Below are 20653 nucleotides of genomic sequence, written 5' to 3' on the forward strand. Positions count from 1 at the left end.
TCATGAAAACCATGTCTTAGAACTCGAATGTTCTAACTTTGATGCTTATGCACGATTCATTTCCATAGCACTAATCACAATCTTGTTCCCTTCAATTCAGTGGATTGTCGAACCCTCACAAGTTCAATTTCCCTTATTTGGACGTTTCTAATAGAAACCATTTTATGTGGGGTACAAGACGTGGATCTCCACTTGACTATTAAAAAGCTAAGAAACCATTGAAGCCAACAATGGCATGGAAAAGCTGAATAAGTCTCTGCCATGATCTTCATTCAAATACTTATGCCTGAAGCATTAAAAATGGAAATACCTCATGAACAAGGATTCCATGGCTCTTTGGCTTGCTTCTACGGACCGTCTAATTATGAAAGACATTGCCTGAAGCACACCATGATTTCGACTCGAGAATACTTTTTCTCATCCTTCCATATTTCTAACTCACTCCTGAGGCAGTAGTGAACAAAGCGGAAGTTTACCAAATTCTCGGATCTGATTTCTACCACAAATATGAGAGAAAGGTATAGACCCAGCTTCGGTTAGAGTCTACCGAACGATATAGACTCAACTCAGTTGGAGTTTACCGAATGACTCAACCCAGTTCGGTTAAAGCCTACAGAATGGTGGTGCCCTGCTTCAGTAGAGGCCTATCGAACAGACCCTTTCAGCTTCAATTGGAGCCTACCAAACCTAATTTTGGGTCTGTTTTTTCTCACGATCAAATTTCGAGTTTGTTTTTACAACATATGGTAGAATCAGGGCTTGCCAAAGTGTGACATCATGCCCGAAGCATGATCTTTGGCACCTAAGACCTAAAACTTCAAGAATAAGGGATATTGTTCTCTAACCTCAACCTTGCATAATCTACTTCGGTCTTGATAGAATAGATCACTGGTTATGCACCTATTCGTGCCCCTACCAATGTCGTTGAGAAGTACCATTCTCGTAGTCAATATGTGAGACTAATTTTGCTCCACCAAACATCGTTGGAAAAGCAGAATTTTGACATGAATGGCCTTATTGGTCAAATCCCTTTAGTAAACCATTTACTTTGTGAACATTTTTCCATGTTCTTGGATTCACATTTGGTGTATGTTTTAGTTATGGATAATCTTATTGATATGGTCTCGAATATGAGTTAATTGAATCATGTTTCTTGTATATATGTGACCAACTTCAGTTAAACATGTGATTAGGTATGAATGTGGGAAAGTTAATTGTCTGGATGAATGCAGTACTACGCATACTAACTTTATACCTAACTCACATTCTATCCAACCTGGTTAAGAGCATTGACACACTCATTGTTGTATGAATGGTACTAAATTACCATGTTAGAGACCTTATACTCTATCCGTTCTGGAAGAATGTCGTTGAGTTTTCTTCAGGATATTCGAGATGACAATGATCATGAATGAAGCCACTGAAGAAAATGGAGTGAAATATCTTTGCACCACCTCCAAAAATGAGCCTGAAGCTTTGATTTGGGGCTAATAGGCTACCTCCCAACTAGGAACATGCCACATGTGGCTGGGCTGAAGCCAAGTGATTTGAGCAGTTTGCTTGTTTTGGCATGACCTTTTGGGACATTTAGGTCGAATAATGATGCTATGATGTATCTCCTTACCCGAAGTAAGGATCTTGTGCCTACAAGCACACTTTACCAAAGTCCGCTCGTTCAGGAAATTTGATTTCTATATCATTCCTTGCAAAGATACAAAATCACCATTTTTCATAGTGGATTCAAGGGAATATATGTGGACTAATTCAACCAAAATGCAGACCATATAAATATTGATGGTTTTGGTTAATGAATCGACAAACTGGTCACATGTTTGTCCACACATATTGCTACTAAACCCCCTGGCCGATTAAGGATTCACCACCCTACTTATCCCTTAAAGTCTAGAAGACTGGATAATGCTGGAGAGTTTTATAAATGATTTTCGATAAAGTATTACATGTATTTTGGGTTCATAATTGAACATCAAATTCCCATGTTCACCCGAAATAGCCTCACCTAGTAATCATAAACCACATTTTAAATGATCACCCGGACCTTGGTAAACGTACAATTTTTTTGGTTTCTGCCTAGGGCTATGCAATCTTGTATGCAGTTATGTTGGTCCTCTTTGAGGCCCATTACCACCCAACCTATTTGACGTTACAGTTGGTTATTGGGTACGAACCTGACACGATTTGGGTGTGCATTCCATGTGCCAAGTTGTGTCACCCCAATGTACCAATATAGGTCCTCAAAGAAGGATGTGAATCTTTGTCGATTATGATTCTCCTTCACACTAGCTCTCTTAAAGCCCTTGCATGTGATCTCTTTACCCTTCATTTGGAGGTTGTCACTTCAATGCGATAGTTTTCCCGTTGTTAGTGGGAGATAAGAACGTCAACGTTCTTGCAGAACAACGTAAATTTTTATGGACGTTGCCCACTATGTCTCATCTCGATCCTTATACATCATATGTATGATAAGAAAATACAATGAATTCTAGCTTTCAAAATGTTGCTCCAAACGCATTCCTCTGATCTAGCTAAAGTGAGGAGATCATATACCAGCTGCAAACATGCCTGCAAGGATAGACGTACTTAACGGACATTGAGTCAACATTCCTAGAGGGTGTGCCGCCCCTGTTGGACGGTCTGGTACACCAGCGGATAGCCAATCAATCTGTCTTAACCTGGAGCACGACATATCACTCGGTTCGTAGGATTCACTTCCCTAGAAGAGGATGACACGACATAAAATGAATCTATACTCAATCGCTGTCTCAAATCATTTCCATCTCATGAGATTAATCTAGATTACTCCCGAGACTTGAAGTTCTTGGTCCAGTATACTAGTTTCGATGAGTTAATGGAATTGAAATGAGATTACCATCGATGATGTTTTCACTTATATGGTAGCTATTGACATAAATGAAAAGCGACGACATCGAACCATGTTCCGTTGATTAAGTGACAACGTAGAACTGATTGGACAACCAAAATTACAATCCAGGTCAAATTTCTTACCAAATTGTGTTTAGACCTATCGTTCCTACACTGCCCAAGGTAACCCTGTTATGTTACAAGTGGGAAAGGAAGCGTATTGAGATTAATGAAATAGTGTGATATGATGCACACCTTACGGCGCAAGGTTTCTCTTAAACGTCCTGTGATTGATAGCATCATTATGAAATGTGGTTAGTGTTTCTCCATGGGGATATAGATACGGAGATTTACATGTAAGTTCCGAAGAATTACATGGATTGACTCAAATAGTTCCAAACCATGGAACACCCTCTCGTTTGAGGCGTTCCCTTATGGATTAAAATAATTTGGCGGATGTGGTATACTCGTCTAATTGATTATTTAATCAGTCAAGGATATGAATGAATGCCTTTGCGTATTAAATTATGAAGTCTTATTCCGAATTGCTAGAGTTACAATTTATGTCGTTCACATGAATCTCACAAAGACTCTAAAAGAACTTGAGCAACTTGCCTCGCACCTGAAGATGGATTTTGAGATGAAAGATCATGGGAACACTCGTTTATGCCTTGACCTAAAGTTCAAACGTTGTTCTAACGGTGCCTTAGTTTACTAGTCGAACTACACCCCGAATGTATTACCTTGGAGTATACCTATGATCTTCTATATCTTATATACAAATGAAACCCTTCAAGAAGTTATGGAATCTGAAATTCCATATCTATGTTCAACTTTGCGCACGTTGTACTTAGCTCATTGTATTAGACAAGACATCTCCTTAGCAATTATTTATCAAACCCACACAAGGCAAAATTCCTGAATGGTTATGTCTTTACCGTTAAGGGATATCGCAATCTTGGAGGTCCACAATATGACCTTAGTTGTGAAATCTTCGAACCATTCCAAGACTCACCTCACTTCACTACGCCACAAGTGAGACACGGTTAGGAGTTCTTGTTAAGCATATTCGAAGTACTTGTTGTTTTCAACCATCGTTGAGTCCCAATGACGATCCATGAAGACTATACCACATGTATCCACCCAACCAAGACATGATACATCAACAAAGTCAACACCAAGACATATTGTGTCTACATCTACATCAACAAAACATTAAGAGATTGAAGTCATGCAAGCTATTCCCAGACAACCTTGCCGACCTCTACATGATGTCACTGTCGAAGTCAACATTCCAGAAGCTTGTCCAAGGAATTGGTATGCCTAACTATTCATATGCAATGCTTGTAGTTCCCATTTGGAAGTTCTGTCAAACTTAGGGGGAGTATCTAGAAGTATACTTACTTGATCTTAACGTACTTGTTTTCCCTATGATTAGAAGCATTTTTCCCATTGGGTTTTTGCTACCTAACTAGGTTTTAACGAGGGACCCATCTTAGGCTGATCATACCCTTATGAGCTCTTCTACTTACGTACATAAGACGTATAGTTTTGTCTTAATGCAACTTTTCACTTTTCTCCTTAGCCTATGGGTTTTTATCCCACCTTAGGTTTTACCATAGCGAGGTTTTGTGAGTTTTACTTTTTATGCATTCTTCCGTTCATTTGAGACTCGCATTTGCTCATTGTGCCGACGACTTCATCAACTTTACTTCATTGTTGAAGACTTGATGTGCCATTTGTTTGAGTATTTACACACTCAAGGGGGAGTGTTGCAATCCTTTTAGATTAGGAATGTGATTGTGTAAATCCTAGTGTATCTAGGGATATCTTTGAATATTCCCTTTAGTAGTTAATATCCTATTAGAGTTGTAATTCTAAAAAGGTAAGGAATTAACCTTCCTACTACTATAAATAAAGCCACAATGGGGGTGGAATAGAACACATCTCACAATTACACATCTCTCTCTTCTCTCTACTATTGCCGCACCCCTCTCTCTATGGCCTCCATAATTGTTTAGTAAATTATGCATACAACAATTTTATCATATTTATAGATGATTGTTCTAAGTTCACTTATGTTTATTTATTGTCTAATAAAGATGAAGCTTTTGAGTGTTTTAAGTGATATAAGGCTGAAGTTGAAAACCAAAATGGAAGGAAAGTTAAATGCCTTCGTAGTGATACATGTAGTGAATATTTTTCACATGAATTTGATATCTTTTGTGAAGAGCATGGCGTTGTACATCAAAGAAACGCTATACACAACAACAAAATGGTTTGGCAGAAAGAAAAAATAAGACACTCACTGAAATGATTAATTCTATGATGATTAATGTAATACTGTTAAACATTTATGGAGAGAAGCATTGTTTACTATCTTGGGAATTAAAGTAAAGAAGCATAGTAGGGGTTACGCTTTGTGTCAGTCACATTATATAGAAAAATTGCTTCTTAAGTTTAAGCATCTACAAATAAAAGAATAAAGGGTAAAGTACAAAAAACTACCTCAACTATTGGTGTCACGACACTTTCATACCTCATTTTTTAAAATTGACAATGTCATACCTTATCTTACGAATTTGTGCCAATGTCAGACCTCTGTCAAATTTTCTGTTAATTTCTCTGTTAACTGCTGACGTGGCCAGGGATCCACTTTTTTATTAAAAAATTAATAAGATATTATTAAAAACTATAAAAAAACATTTAATATTTTTAAATATTAAAAAAAAATATCATAAGAGGTAAATTGACCTCATCCATCGTAAATCTACCTTCACCATCCTCCCACCTCTCTCTCTCTCTCTCTCTCTCTCATGGGCAAACAAAAAGGTTGAGCTTTTCCATCACCAATTTCTCCATTCTCCTTTTTCCTGAAATTTTGGTGGATTCCCAGCAGTTTTTACCCAAATAGCAACCATTCAGATAACTCCTCCAACTCAAAAAGAAAAATACAAAAAAAGCGAAAAGAAAAACCCTATAAGATTTACTCCTAGTACAACACTGAGAAGAAAGATCAAAACAAACCCAATCCCTCTCCAACTCAAAAACCCAAATTCTTTCACTTCCAAACTCTCACAAATTTAAGCCCCACAACCCTTCCCATTGGAATTTAGCAATGCCAGAAAACTAGTACCCGACCCATTCAAAAGTAAGGAGCTCCCGATTTTTCCTGAGAAAATTTCTGGTAATGGACAAACCCAGATTCCGCCTCTGCTATTCCATCACCAAGATTATCTTCTCCTGGATCGCAATCCTCCTCACCATCCTCTTATTCTTCCACCGAACCCCTTCTTCCAATCCCAACTGCCGTGTCTTCCCCAGCCTCCCCGCCAGGCCTCTCGCCAACTCTACGACCGGCCTCTCCGTTCTCGACACAGGGGCAGCCAAATTCGTCAAGATCCATCTTCATCTTCTTCCTCCTACTTGCAACCCAAAAAAAAGAGAGAAAAAAACAAATTTGTCTTCCCCCCGCACCCACCCTCAGTTTGTCTTCCCCCACCCCACCCCCTCTTCTCCTCCACCTAAGCCCAACTTGCAACCCAAAAAAAAAAACCATCTTCATCTTCCTCGACCCCCCCTTCCCTGCAACCACCCATTTCTTCCCCCATCCTGTCTTCCCTAAGCCCTCCGCATCCACTACCTGCAACCCAGAAAAAAAAAAAAAAAAACTCAAATCCCGTCTACGCCGCCATCGCCGGGTTCGTGAGGTGGAATCAGGAACCCCCTTCGCCAGGTCGATTTCGCGGGTGGAGAACCTAGGCACGGAGAAAATGGGCGAAATGGGTGTGAATTTAAGGAGTGGGGTGTGTAGAGGAGGGAAGAGGGTGGGTGCGGAGGGAATACGAACTGAGAATTTTTTTATTTTTTTCTTTCTAGGTTGCAAGTAGGGGGTCGAAGGAAGAATATAAAGATGGGAGAGAAGAGAGGAGAGGATGATGGCACGAGGAAGGGGTTAGGGAAGATTGGGTTTTTTTTTTAAGGGTAAATTATAAATTTTTTAATAAAAAATGGGTCCCAAATAAAGCCACGTCAACATTTAACTGAGAGTTCACGGCCAAGCTAACGGAAGGTAAGACATTGGCACAAATTCGTAAGATGAGGTATGACATTGTCAATTTTAAAAAATGAGGTATGAAAGTGTCGTGACACCAATAGTTGAGCTAGTTTTTTGTAATTTACCCAAGAATAAAATACCCCTTATGACCCTAGTGAAACTTTGCTTAATAATTATAGTAGGTCTGTTGCACAGCTTGAGTATGCTAGTGTAATCGGAAGTTTAATGTGTGCCATGCATTGTGCCAGGCCATATATTGCATTTGCAGTAAGCAAACTTTCTAGATACACTAGTCATCCATGTACTGCTCATTGGAAAGCAATAAATAGAATTTTTGGTTATCTTACAAGAATTATTAACCTGAGTTTAACTTACTCTGAGTTTCCAGCAGTACTTGAAGGTTATTCAGATGCAAGTTGGATAACAAGTGCTAATGATAATAAGTCTACATCAAGGTGGATTTTTACAATTGTCGGATGAGCAATTTCTTGGGCTTCGAAGAAGCAAACATGTATAACACATTCAACTATGGAATCTGAATTTATAGCATTAGGGGCAGAAGGAAAAGAAGCGGAATGGATTAGAAATTTGTTATTGGAAATAAAGTTGTGGCCACAACCAATGCCATCCATTTCGTTATACTATGATAGTGATGCTACTGTGTCTAGATCATACACTAAGGTATACAATGGAAAGTCTAGACATATTAGCTTGAGACATGAATATGTCAAGCAATTAATAACTGATGGAGTTATTAATATTGTTTATGTTAAATCAAGTAATAACTTGGCGGATCCGTTAATGAAAGCACTTTCAAAAGCTTTGGTAGTTAGTACATCTAGTGGAATGGGGCTAAAACCCTTTACTGAAAATTAGTCACCAATAATGGTAACTCGACTTTGTCTAGAACATCACTAGTTTAAAAGTTTAATGGGTAATAACAAGTTATTGATAAGTGGTTGTGAAAGCACTAAAAATTAATATATAGCTCATTCCAGGATGATCAATGCAAGACTGCCACATTTGGGAGGATGAGTTTTATCTCTTAATGAGGTTATTTGTAGTTATGTTTATAGTAGCATGGACATTGGAAGGAACCTCACCTATATGAACATAAGAAGTGGTACCGCTTCTACTAAGAGTTGGGTTCTCTCTTGTAAATGTTCATGAAACCAGGATGAAGCACAAGGCCATAATAGTGCTTCATTAGTTCAAAAAAATCTTTAAGGAAATAAGACATAGTAACGTGTGTAGCGATTCCAGTTTTAACATAAGAATAGTTGGTTTAAACTTAGGTCACCATCGCATTCATTATAACTTTGAATTACTTACACTAATTAAAGGTTTAATTCCAAAAACACTTTTATTGTATGCATGATTATATCGGTGTGCTTGTGATTATTTACAAAGAGAGAATTATTATAATATTATTTACCATATTCTTAAAATAGGGAAGGATTGTTAAATATTTCAAGAATATATTTATATATTCGCATTGGCTAGAAAGTTGGGTATTTGCCTAGCAGTAGCTTCTCTTTGAGTGAAGCATTGTAGCTATTAGTTTCATATATATATATATATATATATATATATATATATATGCTGCATTGTGTAGCATGTGTGTGTGCGAAAAATAATAGTACCAAAAGGTTGAATTTAATTCAACCTTGTACCTTTTGGTTGAATTGCAATTCTTGTTAAAAGATATGATGCTTACTTAAATTGTATAAGTAGAATTAAAAGATATAATTAGTCAATATTTATTTTTTGAAAATTCTAAATAGAAGACATGTCTTTTGGGTCAACATTATTAAGAAGGGTTCTATATCTTCAACTAAAATAAAAGGGCTCGATGAACGGGTACTTTAATGTCTATAAATACCTATTGTAGCATAATGTTTCACTCACCATTTTTAGAAATTTGTTTCTACAATCCTTGCTCTTTTCTCTCTCCATCATATTCATACAATTTCTTTCTAGTTATTTCTAAGCGAATATAATTCGATTTTGCCAATCGAATATTCCATACTTTGTTGTATCCTGGAACTGATTGGCCAAGAACCCTTTAGCAAACTTATTCGAGTTGGGACAAATAACAATTCAAGGAAATGATTCAAGCTATACCTCAAAGTCATCATTCAGATTATTCTCTATATTTCTACATTTACTCTAACACAACTAACTTAACCCAAATACACAACCGCTACGTTTCTTTGATTGACAAATGAGACATGAAAGACTCATTTTGCTGACTGTGGACAAAGAAAGGCAAGCGCTCCATTTTCAAACAAAAAGAATAAATTTAGAAGCTGTTGGTATCATGATATCAAATGCATCAACCTGTACGGCACCTCCCTTACAAAATCCTAATGAGAAAATGTTGTTACAACATGGACTACAAATTTAGGAGCTGTTGGTATCATGATATCAAGAGGTTATGGAATCCAAAATTCCATATTTAAGTTCGACTTTGCACACGTTGTACTTAGCTCATTGTATTAGACAGGACATTTCCTTCGATGTTATTTATCAAACCCACACAAGGCAAAATTCTCGAATGGTTACGTCTTTACCGTTAAGGGATATCGCAATATCTTGGAGGTCCACAATATGACCTTAGTTGTGAAATCTTTGAACCATTCCAAGACTCACCTCACTTCACTACGCCACAAGTGAGACACGGTTAGGAGTTCTTGTTGAGCATATTCGAAGTACTTGTTGTTTTCATCCATCGTTGAGTCCCAACGACGATCCATGAAGACTATACCATATGTATCCACCCGACCAAGACATGATACATCAACGAAGTCTACACCAAGACATATTGCGTCTACATCTACATCAACAAAACATTAGGAGATTGAAGTCATGCAAGCCGATCCCAAACAACCTTGCCGACCTTTACACGACGTCACTGCCGAAGTCAACATTCCAGAAGCTTGTCCAAGGAATTGGTATGCCTAACTATTCATATGCAATGCTTGTAGTTCTCATTTGGAAGTTATGTCAAACTCAAGGGGAGTATCTAGAAGTATACTCACTTGATCTTAATGTACTCTTTTTCCCTATGATTAAAATCATTTTTCCCACTCGGTTTTTGCTACATAACTAGCTTTTAACGAGGGACCCATCTTAGGCTGATCATACCTTTATGAGCTCTTCTACTTGCATCCAGAAGATGTATAGTTTTGACTTAATGCAACTTGTCGCTTTTCTCCTTAGCCTATGGGTTTTTATCCCACCTTAGGTTTTACCATAGCGAGGTTTTGTGAGTTTTACTTTTTATGCATTCTTTTGTTGATTTGAGACTCGCATTCGTTCATTGTGCCGACGACTTCATCAACTAAACTTCATTGTTGAAGACTTGATGTGCCATTTGTTTGAGCATTTACACACTCAAGGGGGAATGTTGCAGTCCTATTAGATTAGGATTGTGATTGTGTAAATCCCAGTGTATCCAGGGATACCTTTGAATATTCCCTTTAGTAGTTAATATTCTATTAGAGTTGTAATTCTAAAAGGGTAAGGAATTAACCTTCCCTACTACTATAAATAAAGGCACAATGGGGTGGAATAGAACACACCTCACAATTACACATCTCTCTCTTCTCTCTACTATTGCCACACCCATCTCTTTGTGGCCTCCATAATTGTTTAGTAAATTATGCCTACAACAATTTTATCATATTTATAGATGATTGTTCTAAGTTCACATATGTTTATTTATTGTCTAATAAAGATGAAGTTTTTGAGTGTTTTAAGCAATATAAGGTTGAAGTTGAAAACCAAAATGGAAGGAAAATTAAATGCCTTCGTAGTGATACAAGTAGTGAATATTTTTCACATGAATTTGATATCTTTTGTGAAGAGCATGGTGTTGTGCATCAAAGAAACCCTATGCACAACAACAAAATGATTTGGCATAAACAAAAAAGGACACTCATTGAAATGATTAATTCTATGATGATTAATGCTAATACTCCTAACATTTATGGGGAGAAGCGTTGTTTATTGCATGCCATATACACATGTGTCACCATATGAAATTTGGAAAGGAAGAAAACCAAATTTGTCATATTTAAGAGTATGGGGTTGTGTAGCCTTTTACTTCAAGAGATGTAGCCTTTCGGAAAGAGGCTATAGATGATGAATTTGAATCATTAATATCTAATCAGACATGGGTTTTAGTAGATTTTCCTCAAGGATCAAAAGCAATAGGTTGTAAGTGGGTGTTTAGAAGAAAATACAATACAGACGGGTCTATTCAAACATTTAAAGCCAGGCTAGTTGTCAAGGGTTTTAAGCAGAAAAAGGGAATAGACTATTTCGATATTTCGATACATATGCTCCTCTAGCTAGGCTCACATCAATTAGAATATTGTTCGCATTGACATCTTTATATAATTTGCATGTGCATCAAATGGATGTGAAAACATCATTTTTAAATGGTGATTTGGATGAAGAAGTCTACATGGAACAACCAAAAGGATTTGTTCTCCCTGTGAATGAAAAGAAAGTTTGTAAATTAGTAAAGTCGTTATATGGATTGAAGCAAGCACTAAAACAATGGCATGAAAGGTTTGATTTTGTCATTTTATTATATGGATTTAGACATAACAGTGCTGATAAATGCATATACTCTAAATTCATAAATGATTATGGTATTGTTATATGTTTATATGTCGACGACTTGCTAAATTTTCGTACAAACATGAAAGGTGTATCTAAAACTAAAGAGTATCTAAATTCAAAATTTAAGATGAAGGACTTGAATGAGATAGATACTATCTTGGGAATTAAAATAAAGAAGCATAGTAGGGGTTTCGCTTTGTGTCAGTCACAGTATATAGAAAAATTGCTTCTTAAGTTTAAGCATCTACAAATAAAATAATAAAATACCCCTTATGACCCTAGTGAAACTTTGCTTAATAATTATAGTAGGTCTGTTGCACAGCTTGAGTATGCTAGTGTAATCGGAAGTTTAATGTATGCCATGCATTGTACCAGGACAAATATTGCATTTGCAGTAAGCAAACTTTCTAGATACACTAGTCATCCATGTAATGCTCATTGGAAAGCAATAAATAGAATTTTTGGTTATCCTAAAAGAATTATTAACCGGAGTATAACTTACTCTGAGTTTCCAGCAGTACTTGAAGGTTATTCAGATGCAAGTTGGATAACAAGTGCTAATGATAATAAGTCTACATCAGGGTGGATTTTTACAATTGTCAGATGAGCAATTTCTTGGGCTTCGAAAAAGCAAACATGTATAGCACATTCAACTATGGAATCTGAATTTATAGCATTCATAACCAATGCCATCCATTTCGTTATACTGTGATAGTGAGGCTACTTTGTCTAGATCATACAATAAGGTATAGAATGGAAAGTCTAGACATATTAGCTTGAGACATGAATATGTCAAGCAATTAATAACTAATGGAGTTATTAATACTATTTATGTTAAATCAAGTAATAACTTGGCGGATCCGTTAACGAAAGCACTTTCAAGAGTTTTGGTAGTTAGTACATCTAGTAGAATGGGGCTAAAACCCTGAAAATTAGCCACCAATAATGGTAACCCGACTTTGTCTAGAAAATCATTGGTTTAAAAGTTTAATGGGTAATAACAAGTTATTGATAAGTGGTTGTGAAAGCATTGAAAATTAAGATATAGCTCATTCCAGGATGATCAATGCAAAACTGCCACGTTTAGGAGGATGAGTTTTATCTCTTAATGAGGTTATTTGTAGTTATGTCTATAGTATTAGGGACATGGGAAGGAACTTCACCTATATGAACATAAGAAGTGGTGCCACTTCTACCAAGAGTTGGGTTTTCTCTTGTAAATATTCATGAAACCAGGATGAAGCACAAGGCCATAATAGTGCTTAATTAGTTCAGAAAATTCTTTAAGGAAATAAGACATAGTCATGTGTGTAGCGATTCCAGTTTTAACATAAGAATAATTGGTTTAAACTTAGGTCACCATCGCATTCATTATAACTTTGAATTACTTACACTAATTAAATGTTTAATTCGAAAAACACATTTATTGTATGCATGATTATATCGGTGTTCTTGTGATTATTTACAAAGAGAGAATTATTATAATATTATTTACCATATTCTTAAAATAGAGAAAGATTGTTAAATATTTCAAGAATATATTTATATATTCTCATTGCCTAGAAAGTTGGGTATTTGCCTAGCAGTTGCTTCTCTTCAAGTGAAGCATTGTAGCTATTAGTTTCATATATATATATGCTGCATTGTGCAACATGTGTGTGTGCAAAAAATAATAGTACCGAAAGGTTGAATTTAATTCAACCTTGTACCTTTTGGTTGAACTGCAACTTCTTGTTAAAAGATATGATGCTTACTTAAATTGTATGAGTATAATTAAAAGATATAATTAGTCAATATTTATTTTTTGAAAATTCTAAATAGAAAACATGTCTTTTGGGTTAACACTATTAAGAAGGATTCTATATCTTCAACTAAAATAAAAGGGCTCAATGAACAAGTACTTTAATGTCTATAAATACCTATTGTAGCATAATGTTTCACTCACCATTTTTAGAAATTTGTTTCTACATTCCTTACTCTTTTCTCTCTCCATCATATTCATACAATTTCTTTCTAGTTATTTCTAAGGGAATATAATTCGATTTTGCTAATCGAATATTCCATACTTTGTTGTATCCTGGAACTGATTTGCCAAGAACCCTTTAGCAAACTTATTCGAGTTGGGACAAATAACACTTTAAGGAAACGATTCAAGTTGTACCTCAAAGTAATCATTCGGATTATTCTTTATATTTCTACATTTACTTTAACACAACTAATTTAACCCAAATACACAACCGATACGTTTCTTTGATTGACAAATGAGACATGAGAGACTCCTTTTGCTGACTGTGGACAAAGAAAGGCAAACACTCCATTTTCAAACAAAATTAATATATTTAGAAGCTGTTGGTATCATGATATTAAATGCATCAACCTGTACGGTACCTCCCTTACAAAATCCTAATGAGAAAATGCTGTTACAACTTGGACTACAAATTCCACTCCTCTCTACCAATCACTGCCTTACCTTCGCTTCTATGTTTTCATTTCAGAAGTTGACATTCTGAATCATCTGCACAAACAAATACAAAAGTCACTACAATCTCAGCCATAATTTTTGACATGGAAACAACGACGGAAACCAGAGCAAAAAATGCCCTGATACATTTTTATTACATGTTTCATACACAGTCAAGGCATTCGAGAATATTAGCGATAAGTCTATCATTCATTAGTCAATCAAGTAATGAAAATATTATATAAAACATAGGCCATAGATTACTAATATGTTTTTCGCTGCATGATTCCTGTGGAAAAAATTAAACCATGTACGGAGGTCAAATCAGATGATTTCTGACAAGCTAGCCAAAGTTTACTTTGTATATAATGATAGAGTAAACTGCTGATTTCCTCTCTAAACTTTCGATTTACCACCTAAACTTTTAAATTGGAAAATCAAGAGCTTAAACCGGTGTTTTAAAAAACTAGCCTCAAGGCGTGCCTAGGGATGCATCTGAGGCTGGGCATGAGAGTTGCCACCTCAGTTTTGCAGGAATGGGCTGAGGTGTCGCCGGAGTGCGTATGGGCGACGGAGGAGCACTTCAAGGCATCCGAGGCGTTCATATGGGCGTTTTTTTCTTCAAAATCCAGGTTTGTAAAATGTTTTTCTACTGGTCTAGTTTCAATGAAGGAGAGACTCTCTCCAAATCCCATAAATTTCCATAATAATTGCTACACTCAGCCTTTATTTCATTTTAAGTTCCCTATAATTGCTCCACTCAACCCTTTATTTTTCTTTAAATTCCTATAATAATTGCTCCACTCAGCTATTATTTCATTTTAAATACCTTATAACTACTTCACTCAGCGTTTATTTCCTTTTGAATTACTTCAAATTGCAACATTCAACCTTTATTTCGCTTGAAATTTCTTATAATTGCGACCACTCATCATTATTTTCCTTGAAATTCTCTATAATTACTTACAATAAAATAAATAATTACTACATTTTAAGACTATATGACATAGTTTTCAAGTACAACTAAGTACAACTAGACTTATTAATAATGAAGATGATATTATCTTTGATTTAGTTATAATTATAATTTTTTTTACAAGGTATTATATGTTATAAATATACTTATATATAATATATATTAAAATTACTAGGCTGGGCTATCCGTCAGATGCCTCGGTCACGCCTGAGCCTTTTAATACATTGGCTTAAACTAATATTTTTTACTGATTTCCTCTCTTAGTTAACTCTTATCACGTGCACGCCATGTGACTCTCCTTTGAGAACTAAAATGTTACTTCGCTTGACCATCAGACACAAAAGCTATAGAATCATACAAAATTGCACAGGTCAACAATTTAGAAATCTAGGGTTTTCAATATTTTAAAGATTGAAGCGACTGAACTACCCTCACTTGTTGTGAACATATTTTCATTTAACAAAAATTCGGATGGAATGAATGAAAAACTAACTGCAAGGGAAATCGGCCAAAAAATTAGCTTAAGTCCTCAATTTTCCAATTAAAAAGTTTAGGGAAGAAATTGAAAGCTAAGTGAAAGTTCAGGGGAAAACGATAGTTACTTCACTATTCAAACATTTTCATACCCAACCAAATCCCGCCATACAACCTACAAAGTTTGAACCAAAATTTTCTTTTTCTGGCCTTTGCCACCGAATTTACTCTTTAGAAAATGTGTCTGGATGTTCAACCTTAAGCTCCCTATACTAAAAACTAGGTTTATGCAAGAGTTAGGTTCGTTTAAACTCTACCAATGTAAATATGATTAAAGGCAGGTTGGAGATGTATAACAGATGGGTTTGGCCAAGACTATTAAGATTCTCACTCTCCTAAGAGGTAGATGCAATAAAATAAGAATTGATCAACATCATTAAGGAAATGAATTTTTTAATAAAAAAAGACGCAGAAATGTCTCATAATTTGCATTTTGACACGGTTATAATTTGAAATGTTGACTATGATCTAGAAATTGGCAAACTTTCACAGTGCAAAAACCCTTGTTAAGCTTCAAATTGTCAAGAAAAAAAATAGAACATTGGTAAAACAGTTGCCTACAAGTGGCCGAAAATGGTAACTTTAAATATTAGGCCTTATCCAAGAGATGACTAAAGTAGACTTGCCTTAAGAAAGATCAAGAATCACATGCTTTTTGAGAATCAGACCATAACATGAGAGTTGCCAGAAGAGCCACTGTTGCAGTTTCAACCCGTAGTCGATGTGGGCCAAGACCAACTGAGATAGCACCAGCTTCCATCAAGTCACTCACCTCTTTCTCAGTGAAGTCTGAAGCAAGAATACAGAAAAATAAATCCACAATGATGAATTTCCTACGTATTAATGTCAGTAATGAAAACAGATATCTTACCTTGTATGTTATGGTATGCTTATGAATGTATAAGAGGCAAGGGGTGAACTTAAAGAGAGTATGTATATAATAGCACCAAAAAGTAGCAGAAAATCAATGCACACATACAATTGCTGGTACGTTAGTCCGACACAATCCTTAATAGAGTCTGGGTCAACTGTTCTCAAAGTTTAACTTAGCCTCTTCTTCTCATGAATGTTGTTAAGGATTTGTAGCACAATCTTCTTCTACTTGTCCGATATTCACTTGATTTCAAATTTCACATGTTTGACCATAAATCTTACAATTTTGGAATATAAGCACGGGATTGTTTTAGCTGTCCAGTATCACCAAGTCATAGAGCGAAATGAAATGATTCTTAATATCTTATAAATGTGGCTGGTAATTGGTAATTTGGTATGCAACAAAAATAAAGATAGTTAGATGATGAATACTTACCACCTTCTGGTCCAACAACAATCAGCCCACTGGACTCCCATCCTGATGAAGTTAATGCACTAACAAGAGGAGTAGCTTCTGCAGTTGCCAAAAAAGCTAGCTTTGACTGTGCAACCTAAGTATCAAAATCGTACATGTAATTTCAATTAACAATGGAAAGTAAGTATGTTGACATGAAGAATAGTCTGCACATCAATAGGAACATGATGTGTAAGAGCACATGTGAAGTACAAACAATACTAAATCTGTAAATTATAAGAATGAGAAACAACTTGGTTCCGAGCTATATTATAGAGCATGCCATCATACAGGTCTGGCTGGAATTATTTTGTAACAAAACAGAACAAAAAAAAGTTGTTAATCTTCAAAATAAAACAAAACGGGGGAAGTGAACAAAGAACTCACAAGAGCTAAAAGACCATCAACTTTCACTGGAGGATTCATAATCATTTCATGTAGCCGTTGGCCTGTGACAGAAGTAGCCATGGGGAAACAAGGCTTTGAACTTTAATATCTAAAAGAAACGTTTAATAGGACACAAAAGTCAGTGACACATGTATATCAAGAATAAGGTAGAGTTAACTATTTTACATTGTTTAGCTGCTGCCATGTTGACACGCTGCAACCTGTCCACCCGATTTTCTGAGATAGTAGGAGACCGCTCTGTCAGCAGAGGGGTTAAACTACTAGCCCCCAGCTCCTAAGGCAGTAAACAAAAATATGATCCTTAGTAGCAGCTATTGCAGTATGCACTACATTGCATAAAATCATCATACAGAATCACAAATATGAAATATACCGTGCATTTCTCAACAAGCCAGTCAGCTCGACCACCCTTCAAAGTACCTAAAATGTGAAAAGGAGCAGCATTTTAATTATTGATGACATACCCCCTCAAGTCTTAAGTACTCTTTTACGAACTACTATGCTAGAATCAGAAAATGTGGAAAACTAACCAAAACCCGCAAACACATGCCACTGTGTGTTCTGTGGAAGAACTAACTTTGGATCTTCCAATGCCACAAAATCAAGCCCAGAACGGTCGACGCTCTGTATTAACCCTTGTATCAAACTTCCTTTCCCATTGAAAAGCTCTACCCTTGCACGCATTATGTCAAAAATCAGGGAAACACTCAACTGAAGTGCAACAAATCCTATATTCCTAACCCAAAATTGAACTTTCTTTGATGTTTCGATTTCACAACCATCAAAAATTGGTTCCAAATTCAACCAACCCAATTCGAATTCTTCCAGATAACACGAAACCCAATTCAAATTTGATGAAGTTGGATTGGGATTTTAGGAGGTACCTATCATTGGCGCGCAACCTCAAAACTTTAGTCATGTGCCAGAACTCGTCGCCTTGTACGCGGACTACGCCTCCCTGTAGCATCAAAACAACATACAATAAGCCTACATTTACTCTCTGTATGTTAGAGAGAGGGAGTTAGAGAGAGAGAGATTGCCTTGGAAGCAGGGATAAGCTCGGAGAAGAAGCGAGGGAGGCCGCCACGGGACTGGTTGGAGAAATCTGAAGAGGAAGAAGAAGAGGAGAATGCTCGAGCGGTCGAGGGTCTGAGAGAGAGCGACAACAGAGGATTGAGGCTCAAGGGCCTTGCAAAACGAGGTCGTATTGGGGTTAGGGTTTGCATTTCCCACCAATTTTCAGAGTATAAAAGGGCGATGGCCGAACGACAGCAACAATGCCCAGGCCAGGATCAGAGCTGCTCGACGGAGGGAAGGAAATTCGAGCGTGTTTTCTAAACCGGACTAAATTAGTAGGGTGTTAGAACTCAAAGCCCAAGGAAGAGCCAACCCAAAAGTCTAGCCTGATTGGTGTGACGACCCCAAGAACTTAAGAATCACTACACAATTGCTTGTGTAGCCGATGTGGGATCGTAACATTGCCCACCCTTTCGGAAGCCAACGTCCACGGCGGCCTTTACTCTGGTGGCTTTCACTCTTAACGGTGACACCCTTTGGTTGTCCCGTTAAGGTAGCCCTTTCTAGGTCACCCCCTCTGTAGCGTCGGTTCGTCTATCCCCTTCGGAAGCAAACACCCACGGTGGCCCTTACTTTGGTGGCTTTCACTCTTAACAGTGGCGCCCTCTGGTCATCCCGTTAAGGTAGCCCTTTCTAGGTCGTCCTCTTCGCAGCATCGGTTTGTCTGGCTTTGATACCAATGTTAGAACTCAAGCCCAACGGAAGAGCCCAACCAAAAGACTAGCCTGATAGGTGGGAGGACCCCAAGGACTTAAGAATCACTACACAATTGCTTGTGTAGCCAATGTGGGATCGTAACATAGGGTAAATTACATAAAATTACCTCAATTATTGGGTTAACCACAGTTTCATACCTCATCTTTAAAACATTTCAATGTCATACCTTATCTTACGAAATTGTTCAATGTCATACCTTCCGTCAATTTGTCTGTCAATTCCTCCATTAAATGCTGACGTGGCTTAAGGTGAGACCCACTATCTATTAAAAAAATTAATTAAATATTAAAAACTAAAAAATAAAATTTTTAATAATTTTTTAAATGGGGGACGATAGATTCCTCCTCATATCGTTCAACGATCTGAAACCGTCGTCGTCCCAACTATCCCACCCCCCCCCCCCATTATTCCTAGAACCACATCCCCTACCGTTTCCACCATCACCGCCGCCTTGGGCCAAAGGCAGCTTCTTTTTTCCTAAACTCTTGGGCCTCCTTCACGACGGGTAGGTTCCTTCAGAGCCGCCCCTTGGCTAGGGCTTGAATCTGATCCCGATACACATTGGTTGCGTTGGTGTTGTACTTGGTGATGATACCCATCTTCTTAGGAACGCCGTAGCTGGCGAGGAAGGCGTTGAGTTGCTCATTATCGCCGACCTTCATCTTCTTGATCTGGATCTCGGACCATGAGTCCACGGTCACGGATCGGACGAACGAGATGTGGACGTCGAGCCCATAGTGCTTGTCGAAGCACTCTAAGCATATGAAGACGCCGTACGAAACTGAAGCCCAATGCGGGTTCTTTTGGGAGCAGCCCATGCATATCATGTTCCCTAGCTGTGATTGCAGGTCTTTGATAGGAGCATATTTATGCAACTTAGTTAGCTTATTTCTTGGCATTTACTTAGTTTAATTCTAGTTGTTTTAATACTTTAAGCTATTTTCGTGTGTTTGCAGGTTCAAATAACAAAGTTGGCAAGAAAGTGCTATTTGGAGCATTTTGGAGCATTTTTGGGCCAAGATTGGATAGTGCAAGCATGGAGACATGAGAATGGACGTTTTTGAAGATTAGAAGGTTGGAAATCAGCATGTGTGTGTGCAAGTGTGTTGACCTACAACTACAAACATCATAGTTGCCATGTGATGGTAGAAAATGTGTTGATTGCTAGCTGAAATGATGAAGAGCATATGTGTACAAGTGTAACAGCTGGTACATGTGGAAATAAAGATAGAAAACAACAAGGAACACACGACATAGGCAGCAGAAAATAAAGAATGAAGGCACATAGGCAGCAGGAAATCAGAAAATAAAGAATGAAGGAATGGAAATGATGATTACATGGACATCACACACACATGCAAAGAGGAGCTGGCACCATCATTCACACTTATACAGCAGCAACCCTTCATTATTACTTCAAATTCTACAATTTAAAAGGGAGATACAACATTCATACACGGACAGTCGGGGAAATGACAGATTCTGCTGCAAGGAGGGTCTTTTCTCCTTAACCATTCACCACCCTTTTCACCACCACATAAGCCTAAATTCAAAATATATACTTGGGCAGATTTTGATCCATGC

The 20653-nt window shown here is 37.1% G+C and overlaps 2 protein-coding genes across 4 annotated transcripts; both read right to left on the reverse strand.

Moving 5' to 3' along the window:
• Nucleotides 1-9217: 9217 nt before the first annotated feature.
• LOC126584143 (uncharacterized) lies at nucleotides 9218-18653 on the reverse strand. Of its 3 annotated transcripts, XR_007610000.1 has the most exons (10): nucleotides 18316-18653; nucleotides 18160-18233; nucleotides 17806-17948; nucleotides 17649-17695; nucleotides 17441-17549; nucleotides 17255-17316; nucleotides 16850-16964; nucleotides 16167-16329; nucleotides 13958-14084; nucleotides 9218-9288 (listed from the first exon to the last, which is right to left on the reverse strand). XR_007610000.1 is itself a non-coding variant. In XM_050248610.1 (9 exons), exons 1-8 carry the CDS (start codon nucleotides 18499-18501, stop codon nucleotides 16178-16180), a joined length of 888 nt encoding a protein of 295 aa, XP_050104567.1. In that variant the 5' UTR covers nucleotides 18502-18653; the 3' UTR covers nucleotides 13887-14084; nucleotides 16167-16177. The 3 variants fall into 3 exon arrangements, 2 of the variants coding, with proteins under 2 accessions (XP_050104567.1, XP_050104568.1); XM_050248610.1 differs by lacking the exon at nucleotides 9218-9288 and having other exon boundaries at nucleotides 13887-14084; XM_050248611.1 differs by lacking the exon at nucleotides 9218-9288 and having other exon boundaries at nucleotides 13887-14084; nucleotides 17806-17943; nucleotides 18316-18384.
• A 931-nt stretch (nucleotides 18654-19584) lies between these two features.
• On the reverse strand, nucleotides 19585-19896 carry LOC126585911 (ADP-ribosylation factor GTPase-activating protein AGD7-like). Its single transcript, XM_050250492.1, has one exon. The coding sequence runs from the start codon at nucleotides 19894-19896 to the stop codon at nucleotides 19585-19587; it is 312 nt and encodes a 103-aa protein (XP_050106449.1).
• Between the last annotated feature and the right edge of the window lie 757 nt (nucleotides 19897-20653).

Source organism: Malus sylvestris, chromosome 10, assembly GCF_916048215.2.
Source record: "Malus sylvestris chromosome 10, drMalSylv7.2, whole genome shotgun sequence".
In the NCBI taxonomy this organism is placed as follows: domain Eukaryota; kingdom Viridiplantae; phylum Streptophyta; class Magnoliopsida; order Rosales; family Rosaceae; genus Malus; species Malus sylvestris.